General features: G+C 38.0%; 1 protein-coding gene across 1 annotated transcript; it reads right to left on the reverse strand.

The window, feature by feature from the left end:
* Positions 1–474: 474 nt before the first annotated feature.
* LOC115430401 (short coiled-coil protein B-like) lies at positions 475–13384 on the reverse strand. Its single transcript, XM_030150430.1, is given in 5 exon segments — positions 475–2155; positions 2158–2181; positions 3570–3650; positions 3740–3811; positions 13166–13384. Coding segments are annotated over 5 exon segments (357 nt in total). The 5' UTR covers positions 13230–13384; the 3' UTR covers positions 475–2039.
* Positions 13385–18850: the final 5466 nt, after the last annotated feature.

The following is an 18850-nucleotide window of genomic DNA, read 5'->3' on the forward strand; positions in this document are numbered from 1 at the left end:
ATAAATTAAGTTATATTTACTGAAGTATTTACTTCCATTTATGTCACTTCATTTTCTACTTTGCTGTTTTATATTTGTGATATTTATACTGTATCCTACAGTAACAAAATGAAAATTTATGAGTTGTTCCCAGGCATGACCATTGATAGAGAATGTCAAAATGTAATCATCTGTACTTGTGACATCCGGAACATCAGAGAAAATTCATGATGTAAAATTCATTGTTTACCAGACAAAGCTGGTAAACATATCAATTTCAGTGGCAGAAGCAATAATACTTGAACAAGTAAATAAGCACTAAAACTAAATAAAAGTTAAATGAAAACAAGTCAGTTCAAAATTAAGCAAAGAACTATTTTAACATTCATTAAAACTAAGACTAAATCCAAGCTGAAAGACTAAGTAAAAAAAAAACAAACTTGTAAACTATAATACTACCTGGTGTGTAGATTACAAAAAAAGCACATCACAGAATAATCTTAGGTTTTTATTCAAACAAAAATGGTTAAAGGCAAAGATTCTACACACAAAACGGTTGGTAGGGCACATTCAGCATGCCATAATGAACAAAAAAACAGTAGTTACTACTGTACAGCTGTTAAAAATATCAAAATAACATCAATAAATTACAGAATATACAGTGACGTTTAGAGCCCCCAGTCTGAACATGAGTGACTTTACCTACACATCAGTTCAAAAGGGAAAAAAAGTTCTCATTTAGATTAGTTACATCACATGATTTCCCTTTTTCGCATCCTGCTCTGATGGTGGAGGACAGGAAACGCCCTGCTCCCTTCTCCCATCATCATTTTACCATCATCTCCACCACTCCAACAGGCACAGCTGATCAATAACACTCAAGACCTCTTGATGCTTTTGCTCTCCCAGGACAGATGGAAAAACAGCTCTTTCTACTTTTTCATCTTCTCTTTGTCTCACCACCTCATCCTCCTCATCTTCCTCATGTCATTTGGCCTGATCTGTACCCCCACCCCCACACTATATAACTGTCTGCAACAATGAGGATTATACATTTCCCATCTACCACATTAACCTCTACCAATTCCTCTGGTTTTAGGTCAGATGATGTATTAGATGAAACATTGAAATGGTGGAAAATATCAAGAAAAGCTTGTGCCAGGTGTCATGTAAGTGTAAAATCAGTTACTTAAAATTAAACAATCACATTAAATGTACAATTTTATGCACAAACTTAGTTTCTGTGCTTTTTACATACAGTATATTGTTTGTAAAACTCCTGCCTGTGTTCACTTTCAAATAAAAAGGACTTGTCAGTCCGTTCATGGTTCGAAAATCTAGTTCATTAGATTTGACAATATACAAACATATCAAACTAAAAGAAAAAAAAAACAAAAAAAAAACACGAGTACACTGCTCATGCATGCGATTGCAGCACATTTTTAGTTTCCAGTAATACTGTCCAGTTTGCCAGTTTTGAAGAAAAGGAACACATGATGACACCCAGAACTACAAAACTCAGGCCCTGCTCACATACAAAATACTTTACAAAATAAATAAAACAATAACCCAGTGTTAAACAGAAGATCCATGGTTAAATAGTTTGTTTTTCGCTCACTTACATGGTTGGGATTCAGAGGAAACTTTGGGAAACCACAGAAAACCTGATAACACTAAGATTTATTTTCAAGATCCTATTTTGACACAGGATTAAGACAAAACCTGATGTAAAAAAAGACCCCTAAGGACTTTATGCATATTATGGTTTTTCTGATTGTATCTGTGTGGTTAAGGTGAGGTGTACCTGCTCTGTTAGAGTGGAGAGGAAGCTGCTGCAAAACAGACCTAGACCACAATATATAGATTAAGCTGATATTTCTGGATTCAACTGGGTTGAGAAGAAGTCTGGTTAAGTGATGATAAGTTGTTCATGTTGACTCAGACAGGTGAGCTCAAATGATTTACAGAAACACCAGGTCTGCTGAGACAAACAGCTGCCTCTCCAACCATGTGGCTGTGGCCGCTGGCCCAGAATGCGGGGGTTTCGTCAGACGGTTAGCTCACTTCCGTTTGCCTTTAGTGTCAGTGGTCTGGAAGACACTGGAGGCCGACATGAGGTTCTCAATGTACTGGCCAAGGACCTGATTTTCGGACTTTAACTTCAGGTTCTCCTCTTGACCGCATCCACTCGTGCTGATAGATCTGCCAGGAAAAGTAATAGTAGATTTAAGAAAATAGAAAGAATACAAAAATACAGAATAGTATTTTCTCAGACATCACTCAAGGACTGAACATGGCCACTGGAAGCAACACATGAATAGAAGATGTTTGAGACCGGTCATCATTATTCGATATTTTCCATTGCCAACTCTTCAGTCCTTTGACCTATCGAATTGTTTTGACATAGTGATGATATACGTTTCATTCACCAATATAAAAACAGTGAAAGTAAGAGATAACATATTTGACTGCCACTCTTTTTAAAAAGACATCATTTTGTTGTTGTCCATGCTTGTGCCATGCAAAGCAGAACTAGTGATATAAATTTATTTTGAATGCTGTACCATTGTCCAATATTTCCATTAAGAGCTTTGTACATATATTTGGTAGTCTAGCGTATCAAGGTCTATCTCCACAGTTGGATTAGCTCTGTGACAGTGCTAGGTCTAAACCTCCACTTTCATTCTGGAATTGGGGTAACAGCGGTCTGAATTGTTTGGTTTGTTCTTGGACGGAAGAGGCTGCAACAGTACATTTACAACACAGTGTCAGGATTGAAGATGTTTGGTGGAAAGCGGACGTATGAGGAAATACCCTGTGGAATTGAAATGGCTAAATTCCTTCTGAAGAAAAGAACACATACAAAGACACCCAACTTGGTCAAAAGCTGACATTTTCAAGCAACTTAGAAGTTGTTGTTCATTGACATATCAAAGTGATGGCACATAGATATTGCTAGGAACAATCCTGACATTGCATATTAGAAATATTCACCCATGCTCTAGCAGAATTCTTCCATGGAGCCAGACTAGATTTACGTTTCATCATATATGCCCAAATTACTTCTTTACTTCTGACTTTTTTTGGCTAGAGTAGATAATCTATTAACAGTTAACAGAAAGAAAATACTAGCAATTTCCATTTTTTTGTGTGATGATAATTGTTAAGTCAGCATTGTAAAAGCCCTCATTGACATTATTGTAGACCCAGTAAAAGCTATTATCAATCAAGAAGACAATAATCATTATCTGAAGATGCAACAAAAATGTCAACCTTGAGAATAAATTAGTTTATGTTACACCTGTTAAATAAGTCAAAGCTGGCAGTCAGGTCAAAGAAAATGTACTTTTGTCATCTCAGCATTGACAGCTATTATGCAGTCAAACACTGTTCCAGAAAGAGAGGCAGATCAGAAGTACCTCAGAACAAACAAGAACATCTGCTGATTTTACTGGTTAGAAAAACATAAAAATACACATTAAAAATAGATATGATGATGATAACCAGTGAAAGCAGATAATCTATTCCCAAATGCTGTAAATATGCAAAATGTAGATGTACTGTAATATCTCAGAATGTCACTTTATTACCTTCAAGTGTGTGTTGCAGCTCCAAGACCTGATTTATTAATCTAGTTTTTTCCTCCATTTCCACCTGGTTCTCCATGTCTCCTGAAACACAAGACACACACTGAGGTGAAGGTGCCAAAAACAAACTTTCTGCAGCCCTCTCATACACTGTTTAGTATAATAAGTTGTACCATCTATGTCACAGTTCATGATGAAGAGCTCGTCCTCCTGTTTAGTATACAGGGCTGCAGATCCACTGTCCCCTGAAAGAGAAGAGCCACATTGTGAGCCTCGGACAGCTGACAACAGGCCTCTGTGCAGACTTCACTAAAAGAATGTAACCCAGATATTTTCCCTGTGCCTTTCCATTTTATGTGACTCACCTACTCCACTACATTTCACAGGTCAAATATGAGGCTAGACTTTTTACTACATTAGTCTGTCCGCTTCAGTTACTATTATTTTTCTGAATTACAGTTTTTCATCCTCATCATCAGTAAAAATCACATATCTTCAGATAAGCTGAATGGGAATGTTTGTGACAAAACAAAGTATTACATTCCTTTATGGGTTGAGAAAAAAAAAAAAAAGTTTAAAACTCTTCTTGGTTTTGGTGGGAAATGCATCATCACAAAACAGGTCTGTTTCTTGGACTTCATGAAAAGACAAGATGTGGTTTTCACAGGACAGAGATGCTACAAACGTGATGATGTTATTAAATATGACGCCTCAGCTTTCCCTAGGTTTCTGGAGGGTAATGTGACTACAAATATGCATTTACGTTTGTATACTTATAGACTAAAAGCTGCAGGAGCCAAATCAGTGGGGAAAACTTCAAAATTGGAAAATAGACACACTTCCTCGCAATCAAAATTAAAAGATTAAATATAAATACAGACGACCTTACATGGTCTCATGCTGTCTCCTGCAAGTGAGGTTACTTTTCCAAGATACAGTGTTGAGACACAGAGCAGAGCAGCAGAATCATGGCCAGTTCACTTCTGACTGTATCTAATCCAGCCATCTGACTTAGCCTATGCTTACAGAAAATCTGTGTGTGATATAAGTAGATTTTCAACAGCGTGAAAACACAGGAAAGAAGTAGATGCCGAAGTCTCCTGTACTCTCAGACCATACCATAACTTACAATATGCTGATTGGAAACTATAGAATTTTTGCACAGCGAAGCTAAAAGTTACTGCAAGCAGTAAGTAATGTGAGGAAATGTAAGAAAATGTGAACTTTTTCAATAAAACACACATGCATGCACACACACACAGATAGATAGATAGATAGATAGATAGATAGATAGATAGATAGATAGATAGATAGATAGATAGATAGATAGATGCATACATACATACATACATACATACACACACACACACAGGATGTCACATCATTGTATCACAAATTTTAAAAAGTATCATTTGTATTATTACCATATCGATGTACAAAAGTTACCACACAGGATAGCATATCCAAAGCTAAAATGAAAACCCACTAAAGAAGAACACTGATGGAGAAATGCTTGCTTTTCAGAAGTGCATTTTGCAGACTGCTTTTACTTACAATGTCTTGAATGTACGACTTTTACTTATCCGTATATTCTCTGTGAGCTATTTGTACTTTTACTTCAGTAAAGATAGCTGTCTTTGACTGCTGCATAAAATAACTAGAAGCACTCGGAGAGCGCAGACCTCCGCCAAGGCAGATCAGTGGGCCCCCGTGCCCCCACCCCCGATCACCACCAAAATTTAATCATTTGTTTCCTTGTGCCAGTATCAACATTTCTGAAATTTTCACTCCAAATCCGTCCATAACTTTTTGAGATATCTGCACACAAACAGACAAACCAACGCCGACAAAAACATAACCTCCTTGGCGGAGGTAACAACACTGGTATGATATTAGGAGGCTAGATGTTGCTGTTCTGTTGCGTCGAAGCTAGACTCTTTTAACTGCTGTTATGCATGACTGGAAGATGTATTAAGGCATCTTGGGAGTGGGGAGGCGGGTCATCTCTGTCAAAGTCTGGGAGGGATGGGACACCGCACCCACACTGTGGACTGGTGATTTGCTGATGGTGACCGCTGGTGTCTGTCCATTTTCCGTCAAACAGTCCGGTGATTCCTGTCACCAAAGCCATTTACTAACGACCCTCACGAAGCATCGATTGCTCAGTTTCAAAATACCATAGAAACTTAACATCCAAAGGTATGAAGGGTCCTTTCATAGCCGTCCTCGTAGACATTTTAGAGTCTTCGGTTACCGTCAAGCTTCCATTAAGGCTCAGTCCTAATAGCAGCTAGCACAATAATAGCGAAACACTAACGCGACCTAAGTATATTAGTTATCCGTAAAGCTTGGGCCACTCAGTCCCACAACCCTAAAACAGCGTGCGTGTCTTTACGAGAGTGTTAATGGCTTGTCTGTACAAAGGTGAACTTTTCATTAAAAAAAATACGCACAATAATATGAAACATATTACAATGGCGTGTCCGAATATTGACGCACTACTGTTAGTGTTAGCTATGTTAGCCATCTAGCTTCTGGTTATTTACACCATGACTATCACGTAACCTACGATGGCAACGTCAATGCTAAATCAAAAGGCTAATGTATACGCAAAAAGAAACACCCAAAATATAATAATGACCACGGACCTTATAGTAACCTAGATAAATAATAATTTATGATCTCTTTCGGTGCAATACTGCTACAAGCTAACCCTAAATGGCTGCAGCTAGCATTAGCTTCAGATGGGCTTGAAATAAATCACTGTCTTGTATTTTAAAGCTATACCAAACGACAAAACAAGCAGCACAGGTCGCCTTTTGATCTCACCCAATGCAGAAACTCTCTTCTCCTTTACCGGAATGTCCGGATGCAACAGGCACGCAGGCTCTTAGATAAGAGGATGAGGATGATTCTACCTGTACTTCTGTATCTGACTACACCGTCATCACGACCTCGGACGTGATGGTGTAGGCCAACAGGGGGCGCTACCACTGCCTACAAACCACCAACCACTACAATGCGACCTATCCTCAGGCTTTGCAGTTATCTCCTTGACAGTATATTACACACGCATGCCCACAGGCAGAGCAGCAGTTGGCAGTGACGCCCTGACCAGCTGCGTCATCCACACCACAGCCTTTTGGGGTGTGTTTGTTTAGTGCATGGAGTTCTCTGACTGTCCATCTGTCTCTATGCCTGCATTAAGTGGTTGGAGGCTGGTGTGGACGCCTATAAATGTATATAGGCTACACGTGAGGTATTCTCAAGACTCTCTTTGTTGCATCTGTGCTCAATCTGAGGGGTTCATACACAATAGCAGTAGAAACTGCTGCCCTACTACCATGATTAAAACTGTTGGCGTTGAAACTTAATCTTCATTTGGGTTTTCTTCAGGGAAAGCCCTATTTTTATTAGCTTACCGGCCAACAGGCCGTAAGCTATTGTCGTCATGCGGTGTCTGTCGTCATCGTCTGTCTGTCGTTGTCGTCTGTCGTCCGTTACAAAAATTTCAATCATCTTCTTCTCCTAAACTACAATTTCGATTGACTTCAAACTCGGTATACAACTTTTATGATAATGTCAACAAAAGTTAGTGAAATTATTTCGATCCGGATCTGATTCTGGATTTGGTGCCACTTTGAAAAATTTCCCCATCATAGGAGATAGGAAGTGGATCAATGCAATAACTCAGTAAATATGAATGATATCCAGTTGAAATTTCTACAGTCCAGCCCTGATGGGGAGATGACCAAAACATAATGGCCACATGCTGATCTTCGGATCCGGGAACTTACAGAAATTTTACATGGCTCTTATAGGGAAAAAATTTCAATCGTCTTCTTCTCCGAAACTACAGTTCTGATTGACTTCAAACTTGGTATACAGCTTCTTTATGATGATGTCAGCACAATGTATTGAAATTATTTCCATCCGGATCTGATTCTGGATTTGGTGCCACTTTGAAAAATGTTCCCATTATAAGAGATAGGAAGTTGATTGATACAATAAATCAGTAAGTATCAATGATATCAAGTTGGAATTTGAATTTTTTACAGATCTGATTGGAATATGACCAAAACATGGGCTATTTCTGTAATATAATGAATACAAATAACTGGGTGATAATAAATGGCATCTGGATACATTTCCCTAAGCTTTTAATTTGGCCGGTAAGCTACAGGGCTATTGGTCCTATTTTTATTCACAAGACAGGAAGTCTAATTTCTGCAACACTCCCCAGCCAGCATGTCCTTGTGTGCCCCAGAAGGGTTACAACTGGGCTGCATATAAGGGTCCCATGTGGGTTTGTCTGCAGTTTCCATGGTGGCCCTCACGTGTTTGCCCATATCAGAATCAAAATCAGAATCTCTTTACTGTCATTGTACCAAGTACAACAAAATTGAGGCTCTCAGGTTCAGTGCAAGAATTTACAGACAGACAACAAATATCAGTAAAACAACAACAAATATCAGTAAAGGCACAGTTATTTACATTAAAAAATAAAAAAAGTATTGCAAACTAACAAATTTGTAAAACATAGAATTTAAGTCTTGCAAATAGCATGAGAAGTAATGCAAATGATATGAAAGATAAATATCATGGGACAAATAGTGTGAAGAATAAATAATATGATATATTCAGATCTCTGATTCTGATATTGGCAAACACATGTGGGGCCACCATGCAAACTGCAGACAAACCAAATGAGACCCTTATATGCAGCCCAAATGTAACCCTTCTGGGCCCACATGGACATGCTGGCTGGGTCTTACTTACAAAAGGAGCTGAAAATGTCAAAACAGATTACTTAGGGGGAATTTATTTTGGACTGAAATCATATAAAGGATTTAAATGAAGGATTCCTGTCTGACCTCCTCTCTTTTCCTCCTCTTCTTCCCTATTCACGCCTGAACAAATACATGTTACTGACTTGACTTCTTCCCTGGAGTCTCTGTGCTTTATGTCCTCACAGGTTTTCCCTGGATCATCTCTGGACCTGCTGCTGTGCTCCTGATTCTCTCCTGCCCCTATCATTATTATTCATTTATCCATATAGTTGTGATAGTGTGTATCATATAGTTACTGGTAAGGTAGAATTTTCCATTGTTGGTACTAACAGGTGCAGTAGTAGTATGTCCACAGTCAGTACTTGGGGCATTTTCAAACTGCTACCATTCCAACATGATTAAACCTACAATCACATACAAAACTAGAGAAGCACTCAGAGAGCACAGACCTCCACCAAGGCAGATCAGTGCCACCCCACCCCCCCGCCGTCACCACCAAAATTTAATCATTTGTTCCTTATAAACATTTCCTAAAATTTTCATCCAAATCCATCCATAACTTTTTGGAGTTATCTTGCACCACGGACAGACAGACCAACGCCGGCAAAAACATAACCTCCTTGGCAGAGGTAAAAGTGAATAGCAGAAGAAGAATATATATGTGACTTCTGGTACCGATATCATGTACGGTTTTCACACACATTGCAAATAACCAAACCACATACACACTGGGAACAGAATGCTGACAGTTGATTGGCTGGATCCCTCTGGCGATCTACCTCTTAGAGTTAAGACAGGTTTTTTGAAAGTCTACAAACAACTCATTACTGCTTTCACATTTCTGGGAATTCAGCAACAATTTATACATCAAATGTTGGAAAAACTTGTTTCTTTCAAAGGTTAATTCCCATGTTAATCTTAAAACTTACTGTTTCAATCTACAGGCCTCTAAGCGCACAATGTGCTTATTTTTCATTCCATTCACTCTCATGTTAATTTCAGCTACTAACATGTTTGACAAAATTCCATGTTCCCACAATCACTGCTTCCTCAATTCTTTTTTTTCCACATAGAGGGGTGGTCAAGAGATAGGAACCCTTTTTCACTGTACACATTGACACTATTGAATATTCTTTCAAGGATTTTGTGAATTCACATCTTCACATCTTTTCATAGTCATTTGTTCCAGACAGATACCACAGTTGGTTTCTTTCTTGGTTGGATCTTGTCCACAGGTCATTAGTGGTTATTGGGTGCACCTGCCATGTTGCTTTATCCTCACTAAGGTCACGGGGGATGCTGGAGCCTATCTACCCGCTGAAAGCATGGCACACCCTAACAAGTCACCAGTTCATCGCAGAGCTGCCATATAGAGACAAACAACCAATCACACTTACATTCACACCTATAGGCAATTTTAGGTTGGCAAATGAACCTATCAGTGCATGTCTTTGGATGGTAGGAGGAAGCCAGAGTACCCAGAAAGAGCCCACGCAAACATGGGAAGAACATGCAAACTCTACACAGAAAGGTCCCGGTTGGAACATTGCATAAACCTTTTAAAAATGTTTCATGCAAATTACAACTTCTGCTATTTATCTTATGTGAATTGTAAAACAGCGTCAATAAACATTTGTTAAAACAGTGTTAATAATCCAGTTGATCCATATTTTTTTCTCTTTCCTGTTGTGCTGTTGCACCCTTATAGCAAATGTTTTTTGTAATAAATAACTTGTACATACAAATGCAATGTGGAGCAACATAACTTTAATCAAAATATATGCAGTAATTTATTTATACACAGTCCTTCTTTGGTACCACTTCTTGTGTTTACATCGCAAATCCGGCAAGAACACACACACATGGATTACATTGCCTTCAGGAAATGTGCTCATGTCTAGTTCACTTTGCAGTGCATCCATGTGTCTTCCCTTATTTCTTCCCTTCCACCCCCTCCCCCAACCTCTCTCGCTCTTTCTCTTCCTCTACCCCTCTTTAACCCCAACTGGCCAAGGCAGACGACCATCCAAGAGCTGGGGTCTGTTCCAAGCTTCTGCCTTTTAAAAAGAAGTTTTTCCTTGCCACTGTCACCAAGTGTGTGCTCCTGGAGGATTCTGTTGGGTGTCTGTGAATTGGCTTAAGAGTATGCTTAAGACCAGCTCCAAATGTAAAGTGTCATGAGATAAATTTTGTTATGATGTGGCCCTATATTAACACAATTTGATTGATTGATTGATTGATTGATGCTCGCAAAGTTGGAATAAAATATTTGTAATAACTGTACATCTTCTGAAATGATTGTGACAATGTGATTTGTTTTTGGTACATAAAGTGTAACTGGGACTCCAGTATAATCATTGCACCTGGCCAAAGGTGATTACTGATATGTATAAATAATAAAAATAAATAAGAATAAAAGAATCAGTAAGATTAAAATAGGAATGTGTCTGAAACACAATTACAACTTTACAGGCAACAGTGTACATAATGCCACCCAGAAAATACTCCACTCCATAAAATTTATACATTCTAAGCATACTTTCAATTTTCCTCATCATCATTTTACTATTCCACAGTATGCAATGTTTTGGATTCATAATATACATGAAGAGAATATCTAATTGTAAATAAAGCTTGTCAGACAAACATACTGGAGTAAAAAGTACAGTATTTGTCTCTGAGGTAAATTACATAATGTTTACTGTACTTCAGTAAGCATTATGTAATTTATACACACGCACGCACACTGACTCATTCAGATGGGTCATTGCTAACATTTACAAACCATTCATTTCAAATGTCGTGATATAATTTTGTCAGTTGTATAAATATCATGTAATAACCATGGTTCTTTAGTTTTGTAATTTCATTGCCTCATAGTTTGTTTTAACTCAGTTATGACACAATTATTTTTTTTTTCCCATTATAACTGTTTTCAATACTCCACCTCTACATTTCAGAAATATTTGTTATGTTCTGACAAATGCATAATCATTTTCATCCACAAGTAACTGTCTGGGTTCTTCAACTCTCATTCATGATGAAAAATCAGCCTTTTCATTCAAAAGAGATCATAATTTGACATTTATGGTGGCAAATATTTACAACATCTCACACAAACATTTTTACCATTGTAACATTTCAGATTAACAGGAATGCAAATTCCTACAAGATGCAATGTGTCCCAATGTTTTCGTCCATATGCTGTATGTTGATATGCAAATAACTAAACACAAGCCTGAGGAGAGTTGCAATGAAAAGGTTTTGTGCAATTAGTCCTATACAGAGGTGTCAAAAGTATTCACATTCATTACATTCATCGTATAGAAGTGTAGATACTAGGGTTTAAAAAAAATTCTGTAGAAGTTGAAGTACCAACTCAAGCTTTTTACTCAAGTAAAAGTGTAAAAGTACTGGTTTCAAAACTACTTAAAGTGTAGAAGTAAATATAAGGGGGAAAATGCTATTAGGACAAAAGCTTAGAGATAAAGGTCAAGGTACAATGCAGGTTTTCCACTTTCTGCTGTCATATCTGGCTCTCTCAGCCGACTGAGGAAGTCACATGAGGCAGACTGTGAAAAGTCAAATCAAGAATTGACAGTGAAGTTTTACATCTAAAAGAAATGTTTTCAGAGAGAAGATGTTATTAAAATAAATCAGACCAGGCTCAGGCAATTTAGTGACATCTCTGCAGCTGTCTTGATTTGGCTGACTTGAATTTGTGTCCTTTGCCCAAGGAGACAAGACTCAATGAAAAGTTGGTTTACCATCAACAGCCAACCAAGAGTATCTACTGTTTAATAAATTTTGAACCACTAATATATTACATAATTCAGGTGAAATGAAGTTTCTCAGCCTTTCAGTAGCATCAAATATGTCTTTTTTGGACTTTCAGAGGTTCCATAGTGAACATGGAACCACCATCTTGTTATGGAACTTTTTATTCTCTAATAAAACTCATGTTGTTTGACAAATAACTGGTTATAGACACTTGCCTTTACTTTCAGTTAATGATATATTTTGCTGATTATATCACTTTTTCTTTAGATACTCTGTTTTGATATAATACCCTTTGAAGTTGTTGTGAGGTTTTCGATCATCTGCATGAACAGTAAATTACATATAGGAAAATATCTGTTTTTCACAGAAAAATACAAAATGCAGTGGCTAAAATTACATTAAATCAGTTAGGAAAGGTTAAATGTAGAGGAAATTTGCCACAAACATAGTTCTAGGTCTAAAAAAGATCTTCAATACAGTAACACTTGCTCATATTGCGCATTTTAGCAGAATATAAGGTATCTCTTACTATTATCTCAGAAAAATTTAAATCGCTTAGCATTAATAATGCAGGGTTGTTTAAGCTTGTGTTAGGGTAGCATACTGTAGCTTCTAGATTTTGAAAATACTCAGCTTACCAAAAGAAAGCCTCAGTTATTTGGTGCCGTGAACATATAAATGTTTATCAAATGCACTTCACAGAAGACAATGTGGTGTTGCTTCAGCAGGAGCCACACCTCAGTCCTATCACAGTACAACACTCCCCGTGTGACTACATTATTATAATTGTTTCCTCATTGCCCTTTGTTCTGTCACTTGAACGTTGTACCATGTGAACAGGCATTTCAGTCAGGATAAAATAAAAAAAATTACAGACTTTCCTTTGATCACAGTGTGTGTCTGTAATAAGCACTGGTAATTTATGACTTCATTATGGATATTACATTCACACTCAAACACAACACTTAACTACTTAAGTGATTATATTAAGATATGAATTAAATCTATATTTCTATAGTGTGTAATTACCTGTATCGTCTGTCAGAGAGATGTTGGTGAACGTGCCATCATCCTCATCGACCTCTGCCTCCATGGCCTGACTGTCCTTCACCTCCTCCAGGTTGGATTCTTTTATATTTTTATACTTATATCACAGTCTTTTTCACTCAGTAAGGTCCAAGTTCCTTGAGTCTGTGCATCCCTTTTCTTCTGTTTAATATTTCTTCTTGTCTTACTCTTTTCTCCCTCTTTCTCATGGTCCTTTGACTCCTCCTCTTCCTCCTCTACACACACCTGTTCTCTGAATCATTCATGTCAGAGTGGTTACCTGCTCTACCTGACTGGCAGCTCAAATTACAGCTTAGTCATGAGAGTGCACAGGTTACCATAGCGACCACTGGACCTAAACATGAGACATGACTGCCCCTGCAGGAAAAAAAAAACATTCAGCGGGGGCTCGAGTTCACAGCTGGAGTAATGAGTATAAATATTAATTTGGAACATGTTTTTAAGCATGACAAGGAGGGCCTTGTTGAAACACTGTAAAACACATGATTTGTATAAACTTTGAAATTGTTCTATACTTGAGTGCTGTCTTAACCTGGAAAAATAAGTGCAGATGATATGAGTTAACTGCTTGGCCTGGAGATGTGGGTGCAGCCTGCTCTCTTGTGGTTAATATTGAATACTGCAGATGTGAACCAGATAATAAAACACAGGAGAGCAGCAGGCGAGCCCCACAGCTTCTTCTCAATTCCCACCATTTTTGCAGATTGCATAGGCCTAGCTACTTGATCAGTATTTGGATTATTGCATTAAACCTCTACACACAAACTCTGTAAGACAATTGCAGGTAAGTGCCACCCTTCTGTGTTAAATTGAAACTCTTCTGTCAAAATCTAACAATGTTTGAATGAGTCTTTCAAAGCAGCAAAAGCACCATGGTGTACTTTATTCTAAACACTGTCATCTATGGAACTTTGTATACATTTTAATTACATCATGTAGGTATCTGTAAGGTAAGGTAAGGTAAGATAAGATAAAGTAAAGGTTTGCTCCACTTCAGCACATTTATACACATGGCATTGAACATATAGAATATGATCGAAACACTTCAGAAAAATAAAAGCCTAGATTTCCACTTCCAGAATTTCAGGTTTTACAGCAACTATCAAACCCAAAGTAAACAACTTGAATTACAACGTAGTAATCAATACAATACATTACAGAAAACTTCAAAATCATTGTAATAGTAAGCATGGATGTAAGCGTGGATGGTTCAGCCACATCACAATGGTAATTTTATAACACACTTTACTTTTCATATTCATTTTTGTTTTTGTTTTTTTTTTATTTTGATAATTTTGTACATTTTGGTGACTACATTGCTCTTATTGTGAGATCATTTTTTGTTTAATTTGTTGTTCATTTAGATTTTTTTCTTTTTGTTTGTTGGCTTGGTGCTTATTCACAGCAAGAGGCAGATTGATTGACTTAATTTAGCTTAGTCAGCAGAAAAGAACTACTCATACAGTTTAATTATAGCAGCACGATGCATTAGCACCTGTTTTGTTCTGTATTTGAGTGTAGAGTATGTCTGGGTGCCTGTAGTCATGTATTTCTTTTTAGGTGTTCTTGTCTAAAGCGGTTCATTATTACTTCTGTATGTTCTTTGGTAGGCCTCTGTTTGGCATGACACTGTGTTAACATGCGCGTGTGTTTATACAGACATCATCTAACCAAAGTGTTCCAGAAACTGATATTTATGGGATCAGCTTCACTTGGAAGAGGCGTTTCAAAGCTCACATTAAGGCTACACTGATCAGATCTATCACTCACACATTGTACCAGATCACACTGCCAACTGAACCTGGCTGGAGAGAATATCGCAGCACTTTTACCTAAATTACACAGTAAATATTCAGTGGTGGTTGCAGGTAAACTCATAGCTGTGTGCCTATTATGCTATGTTCACACTGCAGGAAAAGTGGCCCAAATCTGACTTTTTGCCCATATGTGACTCATATCTGATTTTTTTGACAGTGTGAACAGTGCAAATCTGATTTTGGCAAATCAGACCCAGGCCTAACCCTAACCCTAACCCAAACCCAAACCCTAACCCAAACCCTTTCATATCTACTCCTAAATTGGATATATATATATCTGATGTTTTGCAATGTGACTTCAGTCTGAACGATCATGTTAAGTTACATCTGGCTTTTAAATGCTGATAAATTAAAATGCAACAGACACAACAGTCAAAATTCTGTGCTCAAGGAGGTGGGACCTGGCAAGGTCCATATTTACTTCCGTAACCACAGTGTGCCGCATGTGACATCATGACTACGTTCAGACTGCAGGCAAATGTGGCCCAAATCCAAATTTTTTGCCCATATGTGACCTGTACCCAATCTGTTAAAGACAGTTTGAATAGCACAAATCTGATTTTTTCAAATCTGACCCAGGCCACTTCCATGTGGGATCCTAAATTCAATACGTATCTGATATTTTTGCAATGTGACTTCAGTCTGAACGGTCGCATTTATCCAACCGTTACGTCATTGAAATGTGATAAATGTCACAATTCTGTGTCCCTGGAGGAGGAAAAACATATTTACTTCCATAAACACAGTGTGTGACGTGTTACGTCAGGACCTCTTTTGTGCGTGCAGGTCACTTCAGGGTCGCATTCCGCTCATACTCAAAAGAAGTCGCAGTTAATGTGTAATATGAACAAGCACACAAAAAAATCGGATTTCACCCAAAAATCCAAATTGTGCATTAAGACCTGCTGTCTTAACGTAGCCCAAGTTGTCTTCTGCACATGCAGGTCACTTCAAGCCTGTAGACTGTTCATACATGCATCTGATGGCAGTCACAACTGAATTATAAAGTGAACAACCACCCAAAAAAATTATATTTAAAAAAAAATTGCAACTGCAGACCTGCAGTGTGAATTTAACATTTGTGTGCATATACATGTGTGATAGTGTTCTGCATTGTTCTGTTAGGCTCAATAAGCAGCAGGTACAGCAACCAGCACATATGTACTGTAGTCAGTTGTCAGTTGGTTTTCAAGAAAAACTGACATCAGGTTATACTTGTCAAAGTTGAAAAAGACCATCCAGACTGCTATCGGTAAAAGGAACAAAAGCAGCATCTGTGATGGTCTGGAGCTGCGTCACTCTCCACATGGCTGACCTCCATATGTGAAAAGGGACCTATGGTGTGAAGACATAAACTGAATGTTACAGACATATGCTGACATCTTTTCCCTTAACTCTGTGGTTATTTCAGCAGGATGATGCCAGACCTCATTCTGTACCAGGTCCAACAGCATGGCTGTTGTCACAGAGTGCTGCTGTCTACAGTCTACATCGTGTCCTTTTAACAATATATGGACATGATGATAAAGACAGCGGCCACCACAGACTGTTGAGCAGCTTAAGTCCTGGAAATAATGAATGGACATAAATTAGACAATACCCGATTAGTTCTTAGAGTGCCATAAAAAGGAAGGGCCATGTTAAACAGTGGTAAGCATGTCTCCATTACAACTTTTTTTGAGTGTGTTACAGGTATCAAACTCAAAAGTTGTTGGTATTTCCAAAATACATTCATATTGGTCAGTGAAAACAATGAAAATCTTGATTTTAGTTTTTATGGCGTTTTACAAAACATGCCAACGTGCCAAATGTGGTTTGTACATCACACTACACACACATCAGAGCTTACTTTTGGCAGAAAACAAAGCCCCAAAAGTGTCTACATATGTGTTTACACTTCCATCTGCCTTTCTATACTTGCATACTGAATGCACATCTGCTTGTTTGAAATATATGCAACCAGTGGGATTTTTTGCCTTGTTCTTGTTTGTATATTCATGTATGTGTAATTATTACTGCTGATTAATGAACTCCACAAACCCTGTGGTACCACTCATCTTTATAATCAGCATCCCTTACTTTAGAGATAGAGAGAGAAAAGAAAAGAAAGGATGTATATTCATGCAATTGTTCTGTCTTTTCCCCCTCTTCCTCTATCTCCTGTGATAGTCCACAGACCAGATGCCCACTTTGGCACCAGCGCTCTGCAAAGGCGATGCTAGGCATGGGGTACTCACACAGACACACATAGAGACATGCATGGGGAGAAGAGGCTGTAAAAGAACACTCATCCATCTGTCGATTTCCAGAGTACTCTGTACATTGAACACATCAGTATGTTTGTGTCTCCCTTCATTGTCCTCAGTGTGTGTGTGTGTGTGTGTGTGTGTGTGTGTGTGTGTGTGTGTGCTGGTGCTCTTTGTGCATTGTGCATAAAGTTCACCACAGACTGTGTGTAAGAAGTGGGTGATGCCACCATGACATCTCCTGTTAGTTTTTTAACTGACAATTTCACAGCCAGGAATTTGTGTTTCTAGCTGTATTTACTTAGTTTCTATAAATATGAGCAGTGCCTGTGTGCAGGGTACCAGCTAAATGAGTGTTTATGTGTGTCCTTAAACATTTGGTGAGCAGGTGACCTAAGGCTGTGCTCTCATTGGAGCCTTCAAGATTTGTCACTCCCATTTTTACAGGAATTGATTTTATTGTTTTGTGTTCTTATGATCAGGGAATTTTAACTGCTGCCATCTTGCCTTTTAGAAACAGATGTTTTCAGGAGTTCAGTGAGAGCATAAAGCAGTCCTGTTCAGCCTGTTACATATCTGTTTACCACTCTCCACTTACTTTCTGTTAAAGTGATCTTTACAGAAATAGTCATACATCTATTTAACCCTAAAACAATGCTTTTTATTAGAGGTGAGGTGAGGCATTAATAAAATGTTTACACCACAGGTGAATTGATCTGTCCCAGAATTTTTCACCTGGGAAAAGGATTTTTGTGATTAATCATGCCCCAAATATATAATAGAATTGATAGATTTGCATTTTTCATTTTGAGTACACGCAGAGAAAAGAAGTGGACTTTGGTAAATTAAATACACATACAATATCAGCTGACTGACATATCAAAACTTGACTCTTAAGACAAATGTGTCGGTATTGTTCATATTCTCTTGTACCTTCGATTTGCCACTGGTCATCCTCATCTTTGCTCTTTGGTGTCAGGAATGACTGCATCTCATCAAATGCTTGATTCACTAAATCATTTGACAGTGTTCTTAGTGCAGCTTATTAATAATAACTACTGTGGAACTATCAGAAAAAAAGTTTTACTCGATAAACCAAAGCTCTGAAAGGCAACTACAACTGTCAGTCAGCAGCAGACACAGCAGACTTTAATGTCCCTTTTCCACTGACAGTATCAGCTGGATGTGCTTAGACTCAGCATGGTTTTTACTAGCATTTCCACATAAAATTTTGAATGTGGATTGATCAATACATCAAACAAATCATTGCTGCTTCAGCGTAAATGTGTGTTATATCACAATGTGGGATACCAAGCCAAGCTAGTGGGAAACCTAAAGTACGGTCTACCTTGATAAATAGACCCCATTTGAAGTGTAAACAATAGTCTTGCCTGTATAAATCTTAATGTAACGTTTCAATTCAGAAATGATCACAGTTTTAAGTTTTATCCTGCATAATTGTATCCCTAGTTGCTGCACTTGTGCTGAAGACAGTGCAACAATATATTATGTCACTATGACATGTTAAGGGAGAGCTAGGCTTTATCTGCAGTCGAATTGCTACCTGTTAATAGGCAAACTGA

Source organism: Sphaeramia orbicularis, chromosome 1 (assembly GCF_902148855.1).
Source record: "Sphaeramia orbicularis chromosome 1, fSphaOr1.1, whole genome shotgun sequence".
Classification (NCBI taxonomy): domain Eukaryota; kingdom Metazoa; phylum Chordata; class Actinopteri; order Kurtiformes; family Apogonidae; genus Sphaeramia; species Sphaeramia orbicularis.